The 24,344-nt window shown below is 44.9% G+C and overlaps 2 protein-coding genes across 3 annotated transcripts in view; one reads left to right on the top strand and one right to left on the bottom strand.

Annotated features, from left to right (window-relative positions):
• On the top strand, positions 1-17,371 carry TSPAN6 (tetraspanin 6). Of its 2 annotated transcripts, none has more exons than XM_034416670.3 (8): positions 1-509; positions 6,932-7,120; positions 7,785-7,859; positions 9,131-9,229; positions 10,090-10,245; positions 11,413-11,496; positions 12,879-12,981; positions 14,110-17,371. In XM_034416670.3, the coding sequence occupies exons 1-7, from the start codon at positions 423-425 to the stop codon at positions 12,945-12,947; spliced, it is 759 nt and encodes a 252-aa protein (XP_034272561.1). In that variant the 5' UTR covers positions 1-422; the 3' UTR covers positions 12,948-12,981; positions 14,110-17,371. The 2 variants fall into 2 exon arrangements, with proteins under 2 accessions (XP_034272561.1, XP_087733609.1); XM_087877483.1 differs by having other exon boundaries at positions 319-509; positions 14,163-17,371.
• TNMD (tenomodulin) overlaps positions 17,355-24,344 on the bottom strand; it is a 21,396-nt gene continuing 14,406 nt past the window's right edge. Inside the window, exons 6-7 of the mRNA XM_034416671.3 lie at positions 21,656-21,825; positions 17,355-19,476 (exon numbers count right to left, since the gene is read on the bottom strand). Coding sequence (XP_034272562.2) covers positions 19,267-19,476; positions 21,656-21,825 — 380 coding nt within the window. The 3' untranslated portion in view covers positions 17,355-19,266. The remainder of the gene's footprint in view (positions 19,477-21,655; positions 21,826-24,344) is intronic.

Raw genomic sequence — 24,344 nt, forward strand, 5'->3', positions numbered from 1 at the left:
CTCTCTGTTGGTGACTGGCGCCACCTCACGGCGCAAACAAAGCTTTTCTTTGGAAAAATTCGCTGCTAAACCTAAATCACGTTGGGGGAAAGGAAAAAAAAAAAAAAGGCGAGACGTCGGAAAAAGCCGAAGGAGGCTCCCGGAAAGGTTCGGGTGGTTCCGATTGGGTTCGGGATCTTCCGGAAAAGCGCCCGGCCACGCTCGGCGTCGGCTACCCTTCAGAGGTTCCTCTTTCGGCGAATTCCGAACAGGCTCAGCAGGTCCGCCGGGATTTGCGATTGGCTGGGAGAAGACGCCCTCTCTTGTCTGCTTCGGCGTTTTCCGGAAAGGCTCGGCTCGTTCCGTCCTGGTCGGCGGCGGCTGGAACAGTCGGGAGTCTGGCTTCTTGGTTTGGAGGAGCGGCGGGGTTCGGGGTTCGGGCAATGGCATCCCCATCGCGGAGGCTGCAGACCAAGCCGGTTATCACCTGCCTGAAGAGCGTCCTCCTCATCTACACCTTCATCTTCTGGGTGAGGAAGGGGTCTCTAAGGAACAATGGGAGGTGGGCGGAGAGAGGGGGTCCCCTCCCCTAGTAGGAGCAGGGCAAAAGGGGGGGGCGCCTTTGTCTTTCTCTCCTTCCCACCCCCCCCAAATGTTTCCTTTTGCAAGAAGGAGGGGGCGCCTTTTGCAAAGAGAAGTGTGTGTGTGTGGTGGTGGGGGGTGTGTGGACTACATACCCCATCATGTGTAGGTAGCACAGCTCATGATGGGGCTTTTTGGTCCCACCTGCCTGGAGGCAGCTCCGGCCATTGGCTTAGCCTTAGCACCTTGTGGAAATATATATAAAAAAAGGATGCACAGCAGTTCTTCTACCCCAGCAGTTGCTCAAACTTGGAAACTTGGGAGATGCAGGGACTTCAAGTCCCAGAATCCCTCAGCCAGCGTTGAGCTCATTTGCTTAGGGCAAGGGTGGCCAGCTTGGCTGTCTCAGGAATTCTGGGAGTTGAAGTCCACAGGTTGTAAAAGAGCCACAATTGCCCACCCCTGGCTTAGGGCATTGCATGTGATGGGAGCATGCAGCAAACGAGTTTTGCCTTGCATGCATTTTGCAAACTTAACTCTGTGTCTAATATTTAGATGCGGAGGCTTCTTCCTTCCTTCCCCATTGCCCTGTACTTTGCATTTTCCCTTGCAATTAACGCTTGCAAGCTTGTGGCGTTCAACCTGAAGGGCTTGGAAGTTGTGGGAAGGGAACCCAATGTTTGTTGTGGTCGCCCCCGGGAGTCAGGGCTTAAACCAGGGATCTCCAACTTTAGCAACTTTTAAGACTTGTGGACTTCAACTCCCAGAATTCTGGGAATTGAAATCCACCAGTCTTAAAATTGCAAAGGTTGGGGAGACCCCTGGCTTAAACGAGGAGTGTGTGAACACTCAAGAGAAGTTGTAACTTCAGACCTTCCTTTATCCTGCGAACTTTGGAGTTGGAGAATTCTTTCTGACCAGAAAAAAAATAATAATAATAGAGGAAAGGTTATTGATCTTGTGTAGAAGGTGGTGGTTTTTTAAATTCTCTATCTAAGTGAGATAATCTGGGAGTAATCAGGGTTCCAAGTTCAGCCTCTTATTATTTTTTTCCCCTCTGCCCTCTTGCCTGATCCAAAGTTGTTGGAACCTTGAAAGTTGAGGAAAGTTTTGTAAACTGAACCCAAGGAGAGACTCATAGGAATCCTTTTTTCCAGAAAAAAAAAAACATTTTTTTAATTTTAATTTTATTTGTCAGGCATATATAAGAGAACAAGTAAAAGTATAAACATAATTTGAATACATGAAAAGAGGAAGAGTAAAAAGAAATATTAGGACAGGGACTGTCTTGTACAGGGGTCAGCAACCTGCGGCTCCGAAGCCACATGCGGCTCTTTGGGCCCTCTGCTGTGGCTGCCTGTCAGGTGATCCCACCACTGGCTGGCCCCGTCCCTCGCCTTCCCCTCCCAGTCACTCCTCGCCTGGCCTGAGAAGATAAGGGTGATGGCGTGGGATGGAGAAGCGGCCGTGGGATGGAGAAGCGGCCGGGGCAAAGACAGAGATACAGAGAGAGGGGGAGAGAGAGAGACATAGAGAGATACAGAAAGAGAGGGAGAGAGAGGAGGGAGGGAGGGAGGGGAGAGATAGAGAGATGTCAAAAGGGTTTTGTGGTTCCCGGTGTTTTTTAACAACTGGTTCTCTGCCCTAATGACCGGCTGGGTAGGCGTGACTGGTGGAAGTGAGTGACATCGAGTTGGCCACGCCCACCCAGATTTTATGACTCCCGGTGTTTTCTTTTCTGTGGGAAATGGGTCCAAATGGCTCTTTGAATGCTTAAGGTTGCAGACCTCTGGTCTTGTAGATGGGCCTCTAAAGACATTCAGGAAAGAGAAGGGAAATTCACGCTGTCCCACTTCTCAAAGGAATGCCTGTATCTTCTTTCTTTTCCCACCTCTTCTTAGATCAGCAATAAAGATACACCGCCTGATGAAACAGACATCCCCAAAACAGAGCAGAGCATCCTGCTGTCTGTCAACACCCACCCACGTCCAAATAGGACACATTGAAATAATATTTCAGAGGGTTTTCGTCAACCCTCAAAAGTCCTCCCATGTGCTTAGTTAAACAAATAATAACATTGATGCTTGGTATAAGGTGGAATTTCATCCTTCAAGGAAAGGGCTCAGGTCTGAGACTATAGTAAGTAATAGTCACCCTCTCTTGATAGGGGCTAGGCCCAAGGTCTTGCATCTTTCTACTTTTCTTATTAAAAAAGAAAAAAGTTGCCAAGTTTGCTTTGCTGGTGGTTTTTTTTTTTTGGGGGGGGGGGTGAATAGCAATGTGTGGAATGCAGTGAGTAACCATGTCCTTTCCTTTCAACATTGCTGCTCCAGGCTTTGGATTCAGGTGAGTGTGGTTTTTTTCCCCAGGGAATAGCAGAGTCGGTCTTTTGAACGCAAGGCACTGTTGTTTTCCTTTGTCTCTTTCCACCGAAGAGAAATGGAAGGGAATCTGTGTACGTGGGAATGGGGGTAGGCGGGGAAGCGAGATCTGGGGTGGGGGGGAAGGGAGGGGAGGAATCCCCAAGGACTTGCCTTTGAAGGACTTGGTGGAAGCTACTTGCACAATGAGACAAATCCTGAGATATGAAACACTGTGTAGTAGTGGGAAGTAAAAGACAAAACGAAGCTTCATAAAGTAAAGGTAAAGGTTCCCCTCGCGCATATGTGCTAGCCGTTCCCAACTCTAGGGGGCGGTGCTCATCTCCGTTTCAAAGCCGAAGAGCCAGCGCTGTCCGAAGACGTCTCTGTGGTCATGTGGCCGGCATGACTAAATGCCAAAGGCGCATGGAACGCTGTTACCTTCCCACCAATGGTGGTCCCTATTTTTCTACTTGCATTTTTTTTACGTGCTTTCGAACTGCTAGGTTGGCAGAAGCTGAGACAATTAACGGGAGCTCACCCCATTACGTGACACTAGGGATTCGAACCGTTGAACTGCCGACCTTTTGATCGACAAGCTCAGCATCTTAGTCACTGAGCATTCCGCTAAGGCTTCAGAGGCTGGTTAAATCCTTAGTTTAATTGAATGATCTACTGTGAAATTGAATTGCACGCTTCCTATAGGATGGAGAGCGTCGTTGGCCAGAATGTTTTAAAAAGTTAAGAGTTTTTTAAAAAGTACAACCTCTTTCTGAATCCTTAGCAAGATGATTGGCTCCGTAATTTTGGGAGGAAAAACCATGATGGATTATCAGAGTCAGTTTGGCTTAGTGGTTAAGGCACTAGGCGAGAAACTAGGAGACTTGAGAGTTCTAGTTCCACCTTAAACATGAAAAGTCAGCTAGATGACTTTGGGGCAATCCCCAGGAGACAGTGAGTTCTAGTCCCGCCTTAGCCATCAAAGCCGATTGGTTGACTTTGTGACAAACGCCAGGAGACTGTGCGTTGTAGTCCTGCCTTATACGTTAAAGTCAGCTGAGTGACTTAAGGCCAATCATCAGGAGACAGTGAGTTCTAGTCCCGCCTTAGCCATCAAGGCTGATTGGTTGACTTTGAGACAAACGCCAGGAAACTGTGAGTTGTAGTCCTGCCTTATACGTTAAAGTCGGCTGAGTGATTTAGGGCCAATCACCACGAGACAGTGAGTTCTAGTCCTGCCTTAGCACAAAGCCAATTGGTTGACTTTGGGACAATCACGAGGAGACAGTGAGTTGTAGTTCCGCCTTAGCCACATGAAAGCCAATTGTGTGGCCTTGGACCGGTCCTCTTTCTCTCTCAGCCCAACCCACCTCACAAGATTGTTGTTGTGAGGAAAATAGACAGAGGAAGGGGTATTACATATGTTTGGCACCTTGAGTTATTTATAAAGTGATGAAGACAGGATATAAACAAGTACTACAGTAAATAAATGGTACCCAGCCACGAATTTTAAGCAGGGACACATACCTTTTTGCTTTTCCTTATCCCATCTCTTCTCAGCCCTGTCAGAAAAAATACCTTGTTTTCCTTGATGGAGTTGGCTGAAATGGCAAAATTGACTACTTTGATTAAAGAAGAGAACATAAGTACGTTTGTTTCCACACGGAGACCGCTTCTGAACTCCGTGCTTGATGTGGAAAAGAATGAAACTGGGGTTTCACAGATCAGACAGATAGATCTTTATAGAAATGGCTTGTTCATATTATTATGAAAAAGCAAAAACTTGTGATCTGATGTTAATGCCTTATTTTACTGTAATAGAGAGAGTCAGAAGTCAATACTTCTTTTTCTTTCTTTCTTTCTTTTTCTTATCTTTCCTCAATTCTCTTTCCCCTTCCCGCTGCTCCTTTTCTATTTACTTTTGTATTTTGTATTTTACAATACTTTTAGAACTCAGTAAAAATGTTAAACTGGGAAAAATATCTTGTTTTCCTGTGCTAGTAATCTAAGCCAATCCTTGCAACCCATTCTAGCAATTTATTTGTGGGCTCTGTAAAATCTAATCCAAGGCTGTATAGGTTGCCTCCCCTGTGAAGAAGGGTGGATCTCCCCTCCCTCAAAAGTTTCTACATGCATGCTGAGGGGCCCAAGCAGTGATTCTGAATGAAGGGGCATATATGTACTCCTGGGATTAATATGATGATGATGAAGAAGAAGAAGAGTAATAATAATAATAACAACAGCGATACCCATTGTCACTTGGTACCATGTCCTAGAATTTTATACGATACATCAACAAATTGCAGCTTCCTGCAATAACACCAGCGGAACTGCAAAAAACTGCGCTACTTGGAATATCGTACATCTTAAGAAGGTACTTGGTTGATACCTAGGACGCTGGCAGAAACTCGTATCAACCATTAGCACCAGTCAATGGTATTTATGACACATTTTTAAATGTTCAGTTGACTGAGTTTCATGTTTAATGAATAAAGTAAATAATAATAATAATAACAATAATAATAACAACAACAACAGTATACCTTAACAATTTCTAGGTCCTTGGTTAGGACTCGAGCTGCTGAGCTATTAACCAGCCTCAAAGGCTGTGAATCTCACTAAAGATTAACCAATAATAATAATAATAATAATAATAATTAATAATAATAAATAATAATAATAATAATAATAATAACAACAACAACAACAACAACAACAACAACAATACCACCACCGTGTTTCCCCAAAAATAAGACTGTGTCTTATATTAATTTTTTTCTCTAAAAGATGCATTAGGGCTTATTTTCTGGTTAGGTCTTATTTTAGGAAAAATATGGTACTAAATGCATCCATCTGGCTGACAGCCTTAACTGGGGTTTATTTTGGGGGTAGGGCTCAGAGGTGGCTTTCAGCAGATTCTGACCAGTTCTGGAGAACCAGTAGTGGAAATTTTGAGTAGTTCGGAGAACCGGTAATAAAAATTCTGACTGGCCCCACCCCCATCTATTTTCTGCCTCCCATGTCCCAGCTGATCGGGAGGAAATGGGGATTTTGCAGTAACTTCCCCTGGATTGGGGAGGGAATGGAGATTTTACAGTATCCTTCCCCTGCCACGCCCACCAAGCCATGCTATATCCACCAAGCCACACCCACAGAACCGGTAGTAAAATTTTTTGAAACCCACCGCTAGTAGGGCTTATATTACGAGCATCCTGAAAAATTATACTAGGACTTATTTTCCGGTTGGGTCTTATTTTCAGGGAAACAGGATAATAATAATTCTTTATTGGCCAAGTGTGATTGGACACACAAGGAATTTGTCTTCGGTGCATAAGCTCTCAGTGTACATAAAATACATTCATCAAGAATCATAAGATACAATGCTTAGTGATAGTCATAGGATACTAAATAAGCAATCAAAATCAAACTAGGAAACTTAAACAAAACAATATAAATCGTAAAGATACAAGCAACAAGTTTATAGTTTTTAAGTAGAAGGAGATAGGTAATAAAAAGGATGAGAAGAAGAATAGTAGTACAGTCTTAGTAAATAGTTTGACAGAGTTGTGGGAATTAGTTGTTTAGCAGAGTGATGGCATTCGGGGAAAAACTGTCCTTGTGTCTAGTTGTTCTGCTTTGCAATGCTCTATCACGTCGTTTTGAGGGCAGAAGTTGAAGCAATTTATGTCCAGGATGTGAGAGGTCTGTAGATATTTTCACAGCCCTCTTTGACTCATACAGTATGCAGGTTCTCAATGGAAGACAGGTTGTTTTTTCTGCAGTTCTAATTATCCATTGAAGTCTGTGTCTGTCTTGTTGCAGAGCCAAACCAGACAGTGGTTGACAGCTTTGGTAACTCAGGTCGAAGCAGAACTGATCTGCATCAATGCAAGGGTAGCGCAGAATCACAGAGAATTCTGGTTAAGGGAAACAGCTTGCTTGTCTGCAGGGAAAGATCTCCTGAAATGCTGCCCTTTTGACTCATATATTTCTTTCTTCTACTTTTCCAGTTCACTGGCATCATCCTGCTAGGCGTTGGCATTTGGGGCAAGGTGAGCTTGGAAGTCTACTTCTTCCTGCTGAATGAGAAGGCCAGCAATGTTCCTTACGTCCTGATCGGGGCAGGGTTGGTGGTCGCTCTGCTCGGCACCTTTGGCTGTTTTGCCACCTGTCGCGGAAGCACATGGATGCTGAAACTGGTAATTGTTTCAAACAGCCTTTTTTTTTTGATTGAACGCCAAGTAACTGGTTGGGATTTGCAATTTCAGCCCAGTTTAAAAATGAAGATGCATGCATGTTAGCGTTGGCATGGTGGCGCAGTGGTTAGAATGCGGTACTGCAGGCTATTTCTGCTGACTGCCGGATATCGGCAGTTTGAATCTTACCAGGCTCAAAGTTGACTCAGCCAACCATTCATCTGAGGTGGGTAAAATGAGGATCCAGATTGTTGGGGGCAATAGGCTGACTCTGTAAACTGCTTAGAGAGGGCCGTAAAGCACTGTGAAGCGGTATATAAGTCTAAGTGGTATTGCTATTGCTAATGATATGTGGGAAAGACCAGGCCAAGAGACACAAGGGAATGGTTAGATAAGGGATAGCATAGCCTGCAGATGGATAGTAAACAGTGCACTGTAAAGCACAGTGAAGCGGTATAGAAGTCTTAAGTACTCTTCCTTCCTTCCTTCCTTTCCTTCCTTCCTCGGTGCCGAAAAGGTTCTCCATCATTGGTATAGGGTCTTCTGCTTAAATAGGCAGTTGGACTAGAAGACCTCCAGGTTTCCCTTCCAGCTGTATTCTGATTGATTGATTAATCATTAAGGATCATTTTTGATGTTCTTCATTCCTTTTTTTTTCTGTCCACAGTATGCCATGTTCTTAACCCTCATCTTCCTTGTGGTGCTGGTGGCTGCCATTCTGGGTTTTGTCTTCAGGCATGAGGTGCGTGCTGTGTCTTCGATAATTTGCTGTTTTAGTGGGGTAAAAATGGAACTTCCTGTTATTTTTTCCTCAGGAAGTTTGCAAGTAGGATCCTCTTTTGTTTTCCTTGAAAACTGGAGCTTGCCAAACAACCGAGATTCCTGAAAAATCCTTCCAGTAAAGGTCATTTCATTCAAATTTGATCTCCCATTTTTTTAAATTTAAGAAATTCCATTCCTTTATTTAGCTGGAATGAGGTGGTGTATAATTTCATAGTAAATGTCTTTGAGGATGGGAGTGTTTGTAAAATTGCCCTTAAGTTGTCGGAAACGTCTCTTAGGTTTTATAAAACGAGCCTGTCTGACTTGTGACTGACGTTTTTGCACAGCCAATTTAGGATGGTGGTGTTGTGTGTAGAAGCTGTTTGAGTCCATACCAAAATGCGGATTGTAATGGAAATCCTTCCAATTCTCAATTCTTTGTATTTTTAGCATCACCGATGGCTTAATGTGCCAAAATGCATTTTGAAAAACATCTGCTTTGGCATTTTTGCTGTATAAAAATATGTGCGGATACTCAGTATTTTTTTTTTTTAAATACAATTTAAGACAAGAAGGTTGAAACCGACAGAAAATTACCATCTCTCATTTGAACCGTATCTTGAAAGTGGCATTTTTCTATTTCTGCAAAGTCTTTTCTAAGAATCTGCCATTCAGGGGTTCGCTGCTGGGGGTTCGCAGGGGTTTGGGAGAACCTCTAGCTAAGATTCTGTGCAGTTCAGAGAAACCCCCCAAATCCCACTCCTGGCTGGCCCCACTCTGCCCCGCCCCTCTCCTCTCACGAGTCCCCACATGGCCCGTTTTGGATGCACATAAATGCAGGGCGCACGTGGAGGTGAAAAACGGGCCTATCGGAAGTTTGGGAAGACTGGAAACAGGCCCATTTCTGGCCTCCAGAGGGCCTCCGGAGCCTGGGGAGGCCGTTTTTACCCTCCTGGAGGCTAGATGAAAACCTCTGGAGCCTGGGGAGGGCAAAAACGCCTCCCCGCCTGCTGTGGTGCAGTAGGCTGACTAGGCCACGCCCACCATGGCGATGCCCAGCCAGCAACAGGCCAGAGAAGCCCTTGCTAAAATTTTTGAAGCCCACCCCTGCTACCATTCTGATATGTTATCAGGCCTTTTCATTCCTTGCATCTCCCGTTAGCTTTGAATTCATTCAAATGGCTGGAGGTGTCTTTTGAGCAGGTGACAGCCTCACCTGTACATGATGGAACGTTCTCCTTTTCCTTAAAGATAAAGGATAGTTTTAAGAAAAACTATGAAAATGCTGTGATGCGTTACAATGGGACCAGAGACGACCCCAGCAAAGCAATCGATGACATCCAGAAAACAGTGAGTGGAAACCTTGTATTTTTCTCTGTGTTTGCTATAACTTACATACTTACGGTTTGTTATAATGTATAAACTTACAGCTTGTTCTGTCCCTGAAACACCTTGGGATGGGGGTCAAGGGAACTCCCTAAATAAATCTTGAAAAGTAGGAGAAGCAAAATTTTGAACCCTGGTGAAATTTGACGTTTATCTATGGGAGTGATGGCTAACTTTTTTGTTGTTGTGGGCCGAAAGCGCACACCCACGGCCATACCCATAATGCAATGTGCATGCGACCCCCCCCATGCGTCCCTCCCCCTTCCGCATGCGATCCCCGCACCCCATTTTGGGCCTAGTAGACCTTCCTGAGCCTCCTGGGAGCAAAAATGCACCGGACCCCTCCATATCCCATTTTGGGCCTAGAATAGAATAGAAATAGAATGGAGTGGACGGAAGGGACCTTGGAGGTCTTCTAGTCCAACTCCCTGCTTAGGCAGGAAACCTTACACCACTTCAGACAAATGGTTATCCAACTTCTTCTTAAAAACTTCCAATGTTGGAGCATTCACAACTTCTGGAGGCAAGTAGTTCCACTGATTAACTGTTCTAACTGTCAGGAAATTTCTCCTTAGTTCTAAGTTGCTTCTCTCCTTGATTAGTTTCCAGATTATATTATTTCCAAATAATATTCCCAAAGGGTGTTTGAGATTAACGTGGAACACTTCCCAGCCAGATCTAGAAAAGAAAACCCTTTTTAAGTTAGAGCCCTTCTTGAAAGATCTCCAAAAGGCTATTCGGACATTGGGGCATTCCCATTTTTGGGTGGCGTAGTTTGCACGTCTTGCCGTGGTCATCTCATGCTCCCTTTTGCTTTTGCCCAGTTGCACTGCTGTGGTGTAGAGAATTTCACGGACTGGAAAACGAGCGACTACTTCAAAGAAAAAGGGATTCCCATCAGTTGCTGCAAAGCTTTGGAGAACTGTACGGACGTTGACTTGAAGAACGTCACCAGAGCAGGAGACAAAGTTTACGAACGTGTAAGTTCATAAGGCCTGCTGACCTTTCTAGGCTTCTCTAGAACAGGGGTCTGCAACCTTAAACACTCGAAAGAGCCATTTGGACCCGTTTCCCACAGAAAAGAAAACACCGGGAGCCACAAAACCTGGGTGGGTGTGGCCAACTCAACGTCATTCACTCCCACACAATCACATGACACACACCCCAGCCATGCCTACTTTTGTGCTCGGCCGGGGGAGGGGAGTGCACATTTCACCCCGCAGACGAGGGAAGAGGAAGGCCAGGCTTGGGGGATGGCCCTCACCCCACAAGGTTTATTTATTTATTTATTTATTTTTCAAATTTATATGCCACCCTTCTCCCGTAGGACTCGGGGTGGCTCACAAAATAAAAACAACACAACAATCCAAGTGCTAAAATTAGTCAATTAAAAACCCTAGACAATTAAAAAACCTCGCAGCAGATCAGGGAATTTGCTGAAAAAGCCATGTCTTCAGCTCGGCGCGGAAAGTGCGGAGGTCAGGGCCGTCCGGAGCCCGGTGGGTAACCCATTCCAGAGGGTCGGTGTGGCCACAGAGAACGCCCTCATCCTGGGGGCTGTCAGCTGACATTGTCTGGCCGACGGCACCTGGAGGAGGGCAATCCTATGTGAGCGCACTGGGCGGTGGGAGGCCGGTAGGAGATGGTCCTGCAAGTACCCCGGGCCCATTCCATGATCCGCCCCCCCTGTTCTCTCCCAGCCCTCTTTGCTGGGGACAGCAAATGTACCACAACGATGTTCTTCTTCTGCCTGGACCTTGTTTGCCTTCAATCTTTCCTTTGGAGGATTGAGTCTCCATGATCATATTGTATTATGGACCACAATGTGAGATAACACGGAGTGTGTGTGGCATGGAATGCGAACCTTGGATTGTGAGTTGGTCCTGGCCTTTACTTCCTGTTGAGCTGAAAAAGGAGCAGGTCTTGGTTGCTAATCCTTCCAAAGTCCACTGCACTAAAAGCGACAGCGTTGCACAAATATTGACACAACCTGGAAGACCTTTGCAAGTCTCCCGTCCGATTAAAAGAAATCGGCCCCCGGTCTTTGATGAAGGTTAAAGTCAAGTCAAGGTTGAAATGGACTTGGGTGTGTTTTTGGTTCCTTGTGAAAAGGCCTCTCCTTTGATGGCTCTTGTTTCCCTCTGCAGGGTTGTTTTAGCCTGGTGATACAAACCATGGACTCTGAGATGGGCATTGTGGCTGGGATCTCCTTCGGCACTGCTTGTTTCCAGGTGAGTCTTCCTTAAGAACCGTGTAGGTGGACCTTCATCTGGCCTAACGCCTGTATCCTTTCCCCCTCCCTTTGATCTTTTGATTACCCTGCTAGCAAAGTCGCATGGAGACCCTTGGCCAACTTGCTCCGTTAAAATTCTGTTTTCTTCTTCTTGAGCAGTGCCAACATTTGGCTTCTAGCCAGGAACCAGGGGTGGGATTCAAAAATTTTAGCAATCGGTTCTCTTCCTGGTTGCTGGGTGGGCGTGGCCAGGGTGGGCGTGGCCTAATCGGCCTCCTGCACCATGGTTGGGTGGGTGGGGGGAGCATTTTCACCCTTCCCAAGCTCTGGAGGCTTTCCTCGAGCCTCCAGGAGGGCGAAAACAGCCTTCCCCAGGATCTGGAGGCCGTCTGGAGGCCGGAAACGGGTCGGTTTCCGGACTTCTGGAACTTCTGGGAGGCCTGCTTTTCACCCTCCCCAGGTTCCCAAAGCTTTCCTTGAGCCTCCGGGAGGGTGAAAACAGCCTCCTCCAAGCTCTGGAGGTCCACTGGAGGCTGAAAACGGGCCCACTTTCGGACTTCCAGAACTTCCAAGAGGCTCATTTTTTGCCCTCCCAGAGCCTCCGCATAGGCGCTGCACTTACCTGGCATCCAAAATGGGCCACGTGGAGACTCCTGGGAGGGGCGGGGCCAGACAGTCCTTGCAACTACCAGTTTGGCAAAAAAGTGATGCTGAATCCCACCCCTGCTAGGAACCCCTTAAAAATATAGCAATTTAACATTTAAACATAGTTCTTAATTCAAATAATGCTATTTAATACAGTTTCCCAATTATTTCCCTAAATTCTATCTATTTAACCATACCATTTATATAAACACCAATTTTAAGTAATTTTTGTTTGTAAATCATAATCATATATATTATTTCAATTTTCTTGCATAAGTGTGTTATTGATGTCCTCGAAATAACAATCACACGAGAAGATAACGAAAGTACAGAAATCCTCGAGCCCATAATTTCTGTTGTTAAACAAGACATTTATTGAGTTTTGCCCCATTTTACGACTTTTCTTGCCACAGTTGCTAAGCGAATCACTGCAGCTGTTAAGTCACAGGGTTCTTAAGCGAATCTGGCTTCCTCGTTGACTTTGCTTGTCAGACGGTCGCAAAAGACGATCTTGTGACCCCGGGACACTGCAACCGTCATAAATACGAGTCAGTTGCCAAGAGTCCGAATTTTGATCACTTGATCTGGGGATGCTCAGTAGGAAAATCATCCACCAGTCACTTGTTCCAGTGCCGTTGTAACTTTGAACGGTCCCTAAACTTAGTCAAGGATTATCTGTACAGATGTTTAGCTGGATGCCATCGAGTTAACACTGTCTTTCTTTTTCTTTGTTAGTTGATTGGCATTTTCTTGGCCTGCTGTCTCTCCCGGTCCATCACGAGTAACCAGTACGAGATGGTGTAACACTACAATACGAGAGTTCGCCCGACACTCCAAGGTATCAAATGTTTTCGCAATAAAAGAACCCTTGCATCTCGCATGGCCCTGTGTTGGAAGGAGTCAGGCTTCCCTTTTCGAAATCAAAAGAAATGACCCAGATCCAGTTAAATTAATGGAATCGCTTGGCAAGCAAAGCACTTGTCAGTTTTCAAAACCTTCCCGGTTACAGTTTGATTTGGAGGGCAGTTTTTCCTTTGAAGTGAGACGCCCTATACAGCATCAAGCCACTTGATAGGCAAATATATGAAATGAGAGCATTTCATATATCCTCCCTTTATTAGCACTGATGAAGTCTTCAATAAAACAACTAAGCTCAGAGAGCACAAAGGACTCTACAGTCCTCCTCCTCCTCCTCCTCTCCCTCCTCTTCTTCCTTCTCCGCCTCTTCCTCTCCTCCCCCTCCTCCTCCTCCCTCTCTAAGCAGTTTACAGAGTCAGTCTATTGCCCCCCAACAATCTGGATCCTCATTTTACCAACCTTGGAAGGATGGAAGGCTGAGTCAACCTTGAGCCACTCATGATTGAACTGCTGGCAGTGGGCAGAGTTAGCCTGCAATACTGCATTCTAACCACTGTGCCACCAGGGCTCCTGATAGCAATAGCACTTAGACTTATATACCACTTCACAGTGCTTTACAGCCCTCTCTGAGCGGTTTACAGAGTCAGCATCTTTCCCCCAACAATCTGGGTCCTCATTTTACCCACCAAGCTTAGTCAAGTTAGTCAACTTTGAACTGGTGGGATTCAATCTGCCAAACTGCTGGCAGCCGGCAGTCAGCCGAAGTAGCCTGCAGTACCGCACTCTAACCACTGCGCCACCCCGGCTCAGAAATGTGGTGTCTAATATCCTATATCCATGGTTAGATGCACTTTTGAGTCCTGCTTTTTCTTCAAAAATGGTTATTGCAGATTTGGGAAATTATAATAGGGATGGTCATTGGCCGGATGTGCGCGTCACACTAATCCTGACACCCAACAATAGCAATAAGGTGTACACCATTTTCACAAATTGCGATTATTGTGTTTGTAGCAAGTCCCACCCTCCCGTTTTGGCTTAATGTGTAATTTCTTGGCATTTAAAAACAACAGTCTTTTAATCTCTTAATTTTCTGTTCTTTTATTTGCAGGGTTTATTTAAACAAACAAAAACACAGAAGATTTTTTTTTTTTTTTTTTTTAGGAGCCACTTCCCTGACAGACTTGAGTTTTTGAAAACCAGTTTGATTTGACTGCTGCCTTTAGGATTTTATTTGAATTGTGTTTGAAAGTACCAAGGAGAAGGCAAGGAAGCTTATCCTTTGTGATTTAAAATTACTGAGGACCAGTAGTTTTAAAATAGTTTTTTTTTTTTTTAAAAGGGAGGCTTTTCATAGTACTATTAGTTGCTGTGTCATTAATCTTCTACGTATTTAAGTGGACATATTATTTAAATTTATAGTAGCCTATTCTTGCTATTGTAGTATAACTTAACCAACAGTTGTGTCTTTTAGTTAAATGTTTGGTTTTTTTCTCTCTCTGGATTTTCATTCTGGACTATCAAATCCTACCCAGAACCAAAATATCTTCAAAAAAAATACAATGAACGATTTCAATCCAGACCTCCACAACCTCTTAGCTTGGGGCTCAAATACTCTATTTTGGGGCTCAAACACTACAGTCTCGACTTACAACAGTTCATTTAGTAACCGTTCAAAGTTACAGCGGTGCTGAAAAGAAGTGAGCATTGTAAGCATTTTTCACGCTTATGACTCTTGCAGCATCCCCATGATCATGTGATTTACATTCGGATCAGTGGTGGGTTTCAAAATTTTTTACTACCAGTTCTGTGGTTGTGGCTTGGTGGGTGTGGCATGGCTTGGTGGGCGTGACAGGGGAAAGATACTGTAAAATCTCCATTCCCACCCCACTCTAGGGAAAGGATACTGTTAAATCTCCATTCCCGCCCCAATCCAGGGGAAGATTACTGCAAAATCCCCATTTCCTCCCAAGCACCTGGGATTTGGGAGGCAGAGAATAGATGGGGGTGGGGCCAGTCAGAATTTTTACTGCTGGTTCTCCGAACTACTCCAAATTTCCGCTACCTGTTCTCCAGAACTGGTCAGAACCTGCTGAAACCCACCTCTGATTCAGATGCTTGACAACTGCTTCATCTTTATGACGGTTGCAGTATCCTGGGGCCACGCCCTTGATCAGCTTTTGCGACCTTCTGACAAGGAAAAAAAATCAATGGGGAAACGAGATTCATTTAACGGCCGTGTTACTCATTTAACGCCTGCATTGATTCACTTAACCAACAAAGTGACCATATAGTTACTCTAAGCTCTCAGTCAAATGTAGTAGGAAAACTCATAAAACGGAGCAAAAGCTCACTTAACAAACTTAGCAACGTAAACTCTGGGCTCAATTGTGGCCATAAGTCGAGGATTACCTGTATTTTGTTGCTGTTGGATCCATTCCTGGAGGCTCCACCTTGGGATTTTTGCAAACTTGACAACTTGAAGATGTGTGGATTTTAACTTCCAGAATTCTGGAAGTTGAAGTCTGTGCAACTTCGCACTGCCAAGTTTGAAAAAAAAAAAAACACCTCAAAACTGTTCCAATTTTTGAAGCGTTCCAAAACTTCCTTGCTGGAGAAGCTCAACTAGAATCAGTTGTCCACCTTTGAACAAAGGGCGATGAAGATTTCGGTAGACCGTACCAAAACTTTGATCTGGAGTTGCCTTCTGACCTTTAGAATTGGCCTCAGAGGTTCTCAAATATGTCTTAGGTGGCTTAATCCCAAATTCTGATGAGAAGTCAACAATGTTCAGAGAAGACACTTCTTTTGAATCGTCTTCCCTTGGAGTCATCTCCAAAGTGGACCCTATCTTTTGGTAAAGAGATAAACTTTCTTTCTTTATGGACCCTTGCCTTTCATAGGTAGGGACAAGATAAAATAATAATGACCTGTAAGCCCCCAGCGAGATTATGGCTTGTTGGTGGAACAGATGTTTTGGGCTGTTGGTGGAACAGATGTTTTGCCTCTGATCCAATTCACAGGATCTCCAAATGTGGTGGGAAATGGTTTTTTTGAGAGCTTTTGGTAATGTTAATCTCTAGACGGACTGATAATTATGAGTTTGTATAAACTAGTTATAGCTTATACAAACTCATATAACCAAGGGACGCGGTGGCTCAATGACTTAAGATGCTGAGCTTGTCGATCAGAAAGGTCGGCGGTTCGAATCCCTAGTGCTGCGTAACGAGGTGAGCTCCCGTTCCTTGTCCCAGCTTGCTTGTGACTATGTGCCCCCCATGGTCACATGATCAAAATTCCAACGGACTCCTATTTACGACAGTTGCAGTATCCCCGGGGGGGGGGGTCATGTAATCCCCTTTTGCAAACCTCCTGTCAAGCAAAGTCAGATTCACTGAAGAACTGTGTTCCTAACTTAACCACGGCAGTGATCCGCGTAGCAACTGTGGCAAGGAAGGTCGTAAAACGGGTCAAAACTCACTTAACAACAGAAAATCTCGCTTAGCAACGGAACGTTCGGCTCCATTGTGATCATAAGTCGAGGGCTACCGGTGTTACCTTCGGAAAGACACTCCTGATGATGGTGCGGTGTTATCCCGCTACTCGTTAATTAGTTCCGGAAGAGTGAACGGGTACTAAAAACGAGTATCAAACAAATCATGTGACCAGGTGATACTTTGTTTTTGCCGGAAAGACTTCCTGTCCTCGGCTGGTTGTCCCCCTTTTCCTATGTCAGGAACCTTCCCAGCCTGGCTGACTTCCTGTCCTCCCTCTATGGCTGTCCCCTCTTCTTATTGCAGCGGGTCAAGAACCAAACCACGAGAACCGAGACACCTTTTCATGTCAAAATGCATCAGGTACCCAATTTGACCGAGTTCCAAGGTGTACACATAACTTTCATGTACCGCTGTACATCAATAGACAACACCTGGCTTGAATCTAAGTTGTGGTCTGGGAAAAAAATATCTCCTCTTGGCCTCCTTTCCAATTTCCTCTGCCCACCTCTGCCCTTCCATCCTAAAAACTGAACAGTATTTGGTGCTAATTCCTTGCATTCTGAAAACCCCTGGAATTTTTTGGGAAAGGAGGTTTCCTTTGGTCCATGTTCCTTGTCTGGGGAACAGTTCCTACTCTGAAAACAAATTCTGATTTCAGTGACGCCTTTGAAGCCGAGTTGTTGTGATCTTTGTGTCTGTGTGTGTGTATTTTTAAGGCTCGATGGGAGAGTCCTGGATCTTAGCTGTCACTCTGCATCCGTTTGAGTATGGTTTCATCATCAGTATTATGTGATGCTTTGAATATATTTCTTTTTTTAAAATTTGTATTCAATAGAGAAATCTTCCCGGACCCATAATAAACCTTTATACACTTTTTTTTTATTCTGAAAGCTCTTTAAATACATTACTTGGTCGTTTTTAATTTCTTGCGAACAGTTACAATTCAGCAAATATTTTGATTTCTCTGGTTGTTAACGTGTGATAAATGTCTGGGAATGAATTGCTCCTTTTGTTAATGTTGGAAATATATACATGTTTATTTCTAATCTTCCTGCAAATTAAGATACAGTAGTAGCGCCCAAAATTGTGGAAACTTTTGGGAAAAGTGTATTTTCTAAAGCTAGCTAATAACACCCCCTTTTTTTTTTGGAGTAGTACCATAAAGTTATATACAGTATCAATGGAAAGATAATTTAATCAAGAATGCAATGCAATAACTTTTATGAAGGATTTGCTATTAGAATAGCAGTTACAGTATAAAGAAGAAAAGTGAAACACATAGAAAAAATGAGATACATAAAAATTATCAGCACAGAAAAAACGAGATATACAAAAACTATCACCATATCAGTTAATACTTAGTTGGGGAATCTTTAGCATGAATGACGGCCTTACAATGGCTTCCCATGGAGTGAATCAAGTCTTTTAGTTCTGCAGCTGTTCTAATGTGAAACCAAGATTGAAGAATTATTCTATTAACTGGGTTTTTATTGCTGGGTCACTTCTGACTAGCATGTTTCTTTAGTCAGCTCCATAGATTTTCAATTGGGTGAAGGTCTGGGCTATTCCCAGGCCATTCCAGCAGTGGAATAGGATTATCTTGAAACTCAAACAAAAAAAAAAAAAAAGTGGTGTTATTAGCCATCAAACTTCAAAAATACACTTTTCCCAAAAGGTTTCCACAATTTTGGCCACTACTGTATAGGTAGTCCTCAACTTACAACGGTAATTGATCCTGCAATTTTGGTCGTAAGTCATGATGGTTATAAAGAAAATCACCAGGTGACTATACCCGATTTTATGATAATATGTTTTGCAGCAGTGAAGAGAACACCATGGTCACAAAAGCAAGCACTGTGATTGTTAAGTGGCCATTGTTTGCTGTGGGGTAATTTTTGCCAGAAACTGGAAACTTTATTGCTGAAGGAAAATCTTAAGTGGTTTTACTTAGCCATCCTTTGCTTACTAACTGAACTGATTAAGGGCACTAAACGAGGACTACCTGAATATATTTTTGGACATATATCCTAAGTTTCTGAAATTAATTTGCAAATCTCTGGTTTGTTTTTTTTTTTTTACATATTTTTGGGGTGTGTGAGAAAATAAGGATTCCTGTTGAAGCTGCAAAAGCAGAGTTTGTAGAATGTACGCCTGGCTTTTTTTCTGACATTGAGCTTAATACTGTTTATTTCCAGGTAAAGGATGCCCCCTTGCGGATTTTTAGGAGAATGCTGGTGTAAAGAGATTCCTTGCTTTCAGCTATGTTATGGGATGCGACGTTGGGTTCCGCAGTTTGGCTATATCCGCAGATCCCGAAGGGCCTTTCGTTTTACCCTTTTTTACAGGGAGCCAATCTGGATTTGCAGTTTGCAAACCAAACTGCAGTTTTGCTATTCCAAAACCTCCACTTTACATCGCAGTGTATTTTTTTTTTTTGCTGCTTAAAAAAACAACAGTCGAATGCGTTGCAGAAAACTTTACGCCGAATAATATATCCGAGGGGGCGCAAAAGCATAGAGAGAAAAAAAAAAAAAAACGATCCGGAGAAATGGCTTGCGGTAAAAGATACAGTTGGGGGGGAAGGAGTAGAGACAATGATCAGGAGATAATTGCACCTGGGCTCTAGCAGAAATGCGCACATACATACATCCGTGCTAATGGCCTTTAAGAGAAGGACACGCCTAGAAAAGGCTACAGGGAGAAGGTCAGAATGGACCCTGTGCTGCACTAAGCTTTTTATATTATTATTACTACTTTTGGACGGAGCGTGCTCACACCCGCCCTAACATCCGTGCTATCCACCAATTGCAGGGCATGATGGTACGGCAGATCACCCGCCCTCCCTGATAGCAGTAGGGGTACGGGTAGTACCCTAGCAGCGGCTCACATATTCTGCGACAGTAGCGGTGGGCTCGACGGCAGCGGGCGCAGCAGTATCCCCTCTCGTCCCAAAGGGAATGGAACTCGAGGCCGTGCTCGGTCTAGGGATGGCGAGAGGAGGAAGGAAACAATGAGTTGAGTTAGAAACAATTGTCTCATCGCGTTGACCAACGCGAGCTAGAAGTTGACTTGTGTTGTGACTCTGACTCCCGAGCCTGTCCTCATGGAGGAAGAGGATTCAGAAGGCGAGGGGGAGGAACTGACAAGGAAAAGTTAGAAGAGGGACCCCTCTTCTAACTTTCCTACAGCAGGAGTCTCCAACTTTGCTTTGAGTTTCCTTAGAGATGTCATATTGGCACATCTGGGAAAATCCAAATCTGAAAGCTTCCAGATTTTTCCCCACCCAACAGAAAGTCCAAGTCCCTGCCCAGCACCCAAAAGTCCATTACGTGGTCCAATCAAAGCACCATCCTAACTGGAGATGCCTCCCAGTCACACCCATCCAGGTGTAGGGCTAGATGTCCTTGACTCCCAGAGAAAAGAATGTTGTTATGACTATATATCGCCCTTACTCCATACAATCCCTCCCCCATCTCCCAGTTTCCCACAATAGTAAATGTGGCAGGTCTGAAGATGTAATGAGAAAGATGGCTTCCAGGCCTGGCAGGCAACTTGTGGACTCCAACTCCCAGAATTCCTCTGCCAACCATGGATTTGGGTGGGAATCCATCGGCACATCCCAAAGGACAGGGTTCTCCAATCTTGGCAACTTTAAGACTTGTGGACTTCAACTCCCAGAATTCCGTAGCCAATATGGGTCGCCAAGGTTGGAAACCTGTCACCTATGGGACATGCTGATGGATTCCCACCAAGCGCGAAGAGAGCCTTCGGTTGAGGTTATACAAGGGGCTAAGCCAATCAACAAATGCACTGTGGCCAAAGAAACACCCTGTGAATCAGGGTATAGCGATAAAAAGTTCACATGATGCTCCTTTTTTGATTCTTGCTTTGGTGGCTTACGTTCACTGGTTGCTCATTGGTGAAGCCAAGCGGACTTCACAATAATTTAATCATTGTGTTGTAAACCCAGTTATTCGGACTGCATCCTGTTCTGTAGGCAGGAGGGCCAAGGTGATGGATTATATCTATTCTCTCCCAAGATTAGCTAGAGCCGTGGTGGTACAGCGGTTAGAGTGCAGTACTGCAGGCTACTTCTGCTGACTGCCGGCTACCTGCAATCTCGCAGTTCAAATCTCACCAGGCTCAAGCTTGACTCAGCCTGCCATCCTTCCAAGGTGGGTAAAATGAGGACCCAGATTGTTGGGGGCAAGAGGCTGACTCTATAAAACTGCTTAGAGAGGGCTGTAAAGCGGTATATAAGTCTAAGTGCTATTGGTATTGCTATTGCAAGAGAGACAAGCTAGTCAAAACAGGGAAGACTCAGCTTGCTAAACAGATAATTGGATCTGCTTTGGGGCACTACTCCTTATCAGAGTAGTGTCCCTTGTAAAGGTAAAGGTTCCCCTCGCACATATGTGCTAGTCGTTCCCGATTCTAGGGGGGCGGTGCTCATCTCCGTTTCAAAGCCAAAGAGCCAGCGCTGTTCGTAGACATCTCCGTGGTCATGTGGCCAAATGCCAAAGGCGCACGGAACGCTGTTCCCTTCCCACCAAAGGTGGTCCCTGTTTTTCGACTTGCATTTTTTACATGCTTTCTAACTGCTAGGTTGGCAGAAGCTGGGACAAGTAACGGGAGCTCACCCCGTTATGCGGCACTCGGGATTCGAACCGCTGAACTGCTGACTTTTCGATCGACAAGTTCATTGTCTTAGCCACTGAGTCACCGTGTCCCTGGACGTCACCACAATGGTGCATCTCTTTCCTGCATCTTCCCCCCCCCCACCTCTCTCTGTCAATAGTTTCTGGCAAGGGCAGGATGCAACATAACCCATCTCCATTGCAAACTATTCTCTTACTCCTCCTTTTGTTCATTCCCTGCCCCGACTCTCACTTTCTGGTGCAAATTCATAGCACTCGTATTTTTGGCTACTCTGGCTTCTCCCATCCTCTGCGTTCTTTCAGATTTCACAACGCTTTGAAGCAAGAAATTCTGAGCTTATTTTCCGAGGGCTGTTGGGGGGTGGGGGTGGGCTGCTTAATTGAAGAAACAGGACTTCCCAGCCTCCGCGGAAAAGATTGCTGAAAATTCCACTTGGCTTGGAGGCCGGGCTCAAGAATTGCCTTGTGACAATAGCCTGGTTTTTCAATTCCGAAGACTTACGTAGTCATTCACTGGTAAGTCGTCTTCGGTCAACTGCCGAGCGTGGCGTTTGGAGCCTTCCTTTTCTTCCTTGCTCAAGGACCGGCGTCCCTGCTGAACATCTGCTTGGTTTCGCTCATCCATGGGAATCGGATCCTCATTTCCTTTTTCAAAGTCTAGAACGTTGGGATCTGGGGAGGGAGGTCCATAATCAGGATTAACACAGGGGTCTGCAACCTTAAACACTCAAAGAGCTATTTGGACCTGTTTTCCCGCAGAAAAAAAAAAAACACCGGGAGCCCAAAACCTGGGTGGGCGTGGGCAACTCCACGTCACTCACTCCCACCCAGTCACATGACCCCCCTAGCCACGCCTACCCAGCCAGTCATTAGAAAAGAGAACTGGTTGTTAAAAAACACCGGGAACCACAAAACCCTTCCCCCCCCTCTCTCTTTGCCGAAGAAACACATATTCATGTTCCCCATGGTCTGAAAAGCACAAAAACACATTCAATTTTCAAGTACGAGCTTTCCCTCCCTCCCTCCCTCCCTCCCTCTCTCTCTCTCTCTGTAACTCTCTCTGTCTCTCTCTTCCCCCTCTGTCTCTCTCCCTCCCCCTCTCTTATCTTCTCTTTCCCCCCTCTCTGTACCTCTCTCTCCTCCTCTCTATCTTCTCTCTCCCCCTCTCTGTATCTCTCCACCCCTCTCCTCCCTCCCTCCCTCTCTCTCTCTCTGTATCTATGTCTCTCTGCCCCCCCTCTCCCCCCTCTCTCTGTATCTCTCAGATTTCCAAGGCCAGGCAAGGAGTGACTGGGAGGGGAGGACGAGGGGCGGGGCCAGCCAATGATGGGACAGGGAGCCGCAGCAGAGGGCCCAAAGAGCCGCATGCAGCTCCGGAGCCGCAGGTTGCTGACACCCGGAATAACAAAATAATAAGAGTTGGAACGAACCTCGGAGGTCTTCTAGTCCAACCCCCTGTCCAAGCAGGAAACCCTATACCATTTCAGACCAATGGTTGTCCAATGTCTTCTTAAAAACCTCCAGTGTTGGAACATTCACAACTTCTGGAGGCAAGTTGTCCCACTGATAATTTGTTCTAACTGTCAGGAATTTTCTCCTTACTTCTAGGTTGCTTCTCTCCTCGATTAGTTTCTACCCATGCCTTCCAAGCCTTCAGGTGCTTTGGAGAATAAGACTAGAATAATCACCCTGCTGCTTCTCGCAGGCTGGTCAGTTTCTTAAGCCAGAGCATCTCTGCTGTTCTGGATTTAATTTTTGGCTTGACTAAGCTCATCCAGCCCTTCAGCGATTCCAAATGCCACTTCAGAATATGATTGAAAGCATTGTTGGCTTAATGATGCTAAGCCTCGCTGCATTTAAAATATTTCTGGCAGCTTTGCTGCTTAAAAACTTTCCAAGCAATTTACAGAAGTCATCGGAGAATCACCAAGGCTGGCTGGATGTGTCTGTCTGTCTCTGTCTCCTTGTCAATTTCAAATCTTTCCATAAGTTACCTTACACATGGTCATTTCAGGCTATTAGGTGGTGTTTGAACCCCACAATTTACCCAGCAAGTAATTTGTTATGAATTCATTCAAGGTAGCACATTACGATTCGGTGTGCTAGGCAAACCTAGGAAATCGGATTAAACAATGAGGGGTCCTTGATGCTTTCTGAATTTGGTTGCTTTCATGCAGATGTTTCATTACCCAAACTAGGTAATATCAGTACTATTAAGGTGCCACGATGTAAAAAAAAAGACTCTAGAAAGAGTGTAGAGAAGAGCAACAAAGATGATCAGGGAACTGGAGGCTAAAAAATATAAAGAAGGTTGCTGGAACTGGGTATGTCTAGTTTAATGAAAAGAAGGACTAGGGGAGACATGATAGCAGTGTTCCAATATCTCAGGGGCTGCCCCAAAGAAGAAGGAGTCAAGCTATTCTCCAAAGCACCTGAAGGCAGGACAAGAAGCAATGGGTGGAAACTAATCAAGGAGAGAAGCAACTTAGAACTAAGGAGAAATTTCCTGAGAGTTAGAACAATTCATCAGTGGAACAACTTGCCTCCAGAAGTTGTGAATGCTCCAACACTGGAAGTTCTTAAGAAGATGTTGGATAACCATTTGTCTGAAGTGGTGAAGGGTTTCCTGCCTAAGCAGTGGGTTGGACTAGAAGACCTCCAAGGTCCCTTCCAGCTCTGTTATTCTATTTTCTATTTTACCTAGTTAGGTAATGAAACATCTGCAAGAAAACAAGCAAGCTCAGAGAGCATCAAGGACCCCTTATTTCAACCCTAATCTACAAATATTTTGCTTTATAAGCTCAAACCAGTAAGTCCACTTAGCTGTAGCTAAATGTGTTCTGCAAAAATATCCATAAAGTGGGTGGGAGGGGAGAAAGGAATGCTTAGAGATACTCCTTGACTTATGACCACTTGCTTAGGAATGTTCAAAGTTATGACAGGCCTCCCAGGGCTACTTATGACCTGTGTCCGAAGTTCTGACGGTTGCCCTCCCCCCATGCAATCACATAACTACATTTTCCTGCCCTTTAGAAAGAAAGGTCTAGTGGTGAAGACACCAAGTTAGAAACTAGGAGACTGCGAGTTCTAGTCCTGCCTTAGCCATGAAAGCTGGCTGAGTGACGTCGGACTAATCACCAGGAGACTGGGAATTCTAGTCCCATCTTAGGCATGAAAGCTGGCTAGGTGAC

This window comes from Pantherophis guttatus, chromosome 12 (assembly GCF_059756535.1).
Source record: "Pantherophis guttatus breed Tessera chromosome 12, ASM5975653v1, whole genome shotgun sequence".
Classification (NCBI taxonomy): domain Eukaryota; kingdom Metazoa; phylum Chordata; class Lepidosauria; order Squamata; family Colubridae; genus Pantherophis; species Pantherophis guttatus.

Coding starts and splice junctions, on each gene's coding strand:
- TSPAN6 (XM_034416670.3), top strand. CDS start 423: ATGGCATCCCCATCGCGGAGGCTGCAGACCAAGCCGGTTATCACCTGC. Junction 510..6,931: donor TCTACACCTTCATCTTCTGG/GTGAGGAAGGGG, acceptor CTACTTTTCCAG/TTCACTGGCATCATCCTGCT. Junction 11,497..12,878: donor TCGGCACTGCTTGTTTCCAG/GTGAGTCTTCCT, acceptor TTTCTTTGTTAG/TTGATTGGCATTTTCTTGGC.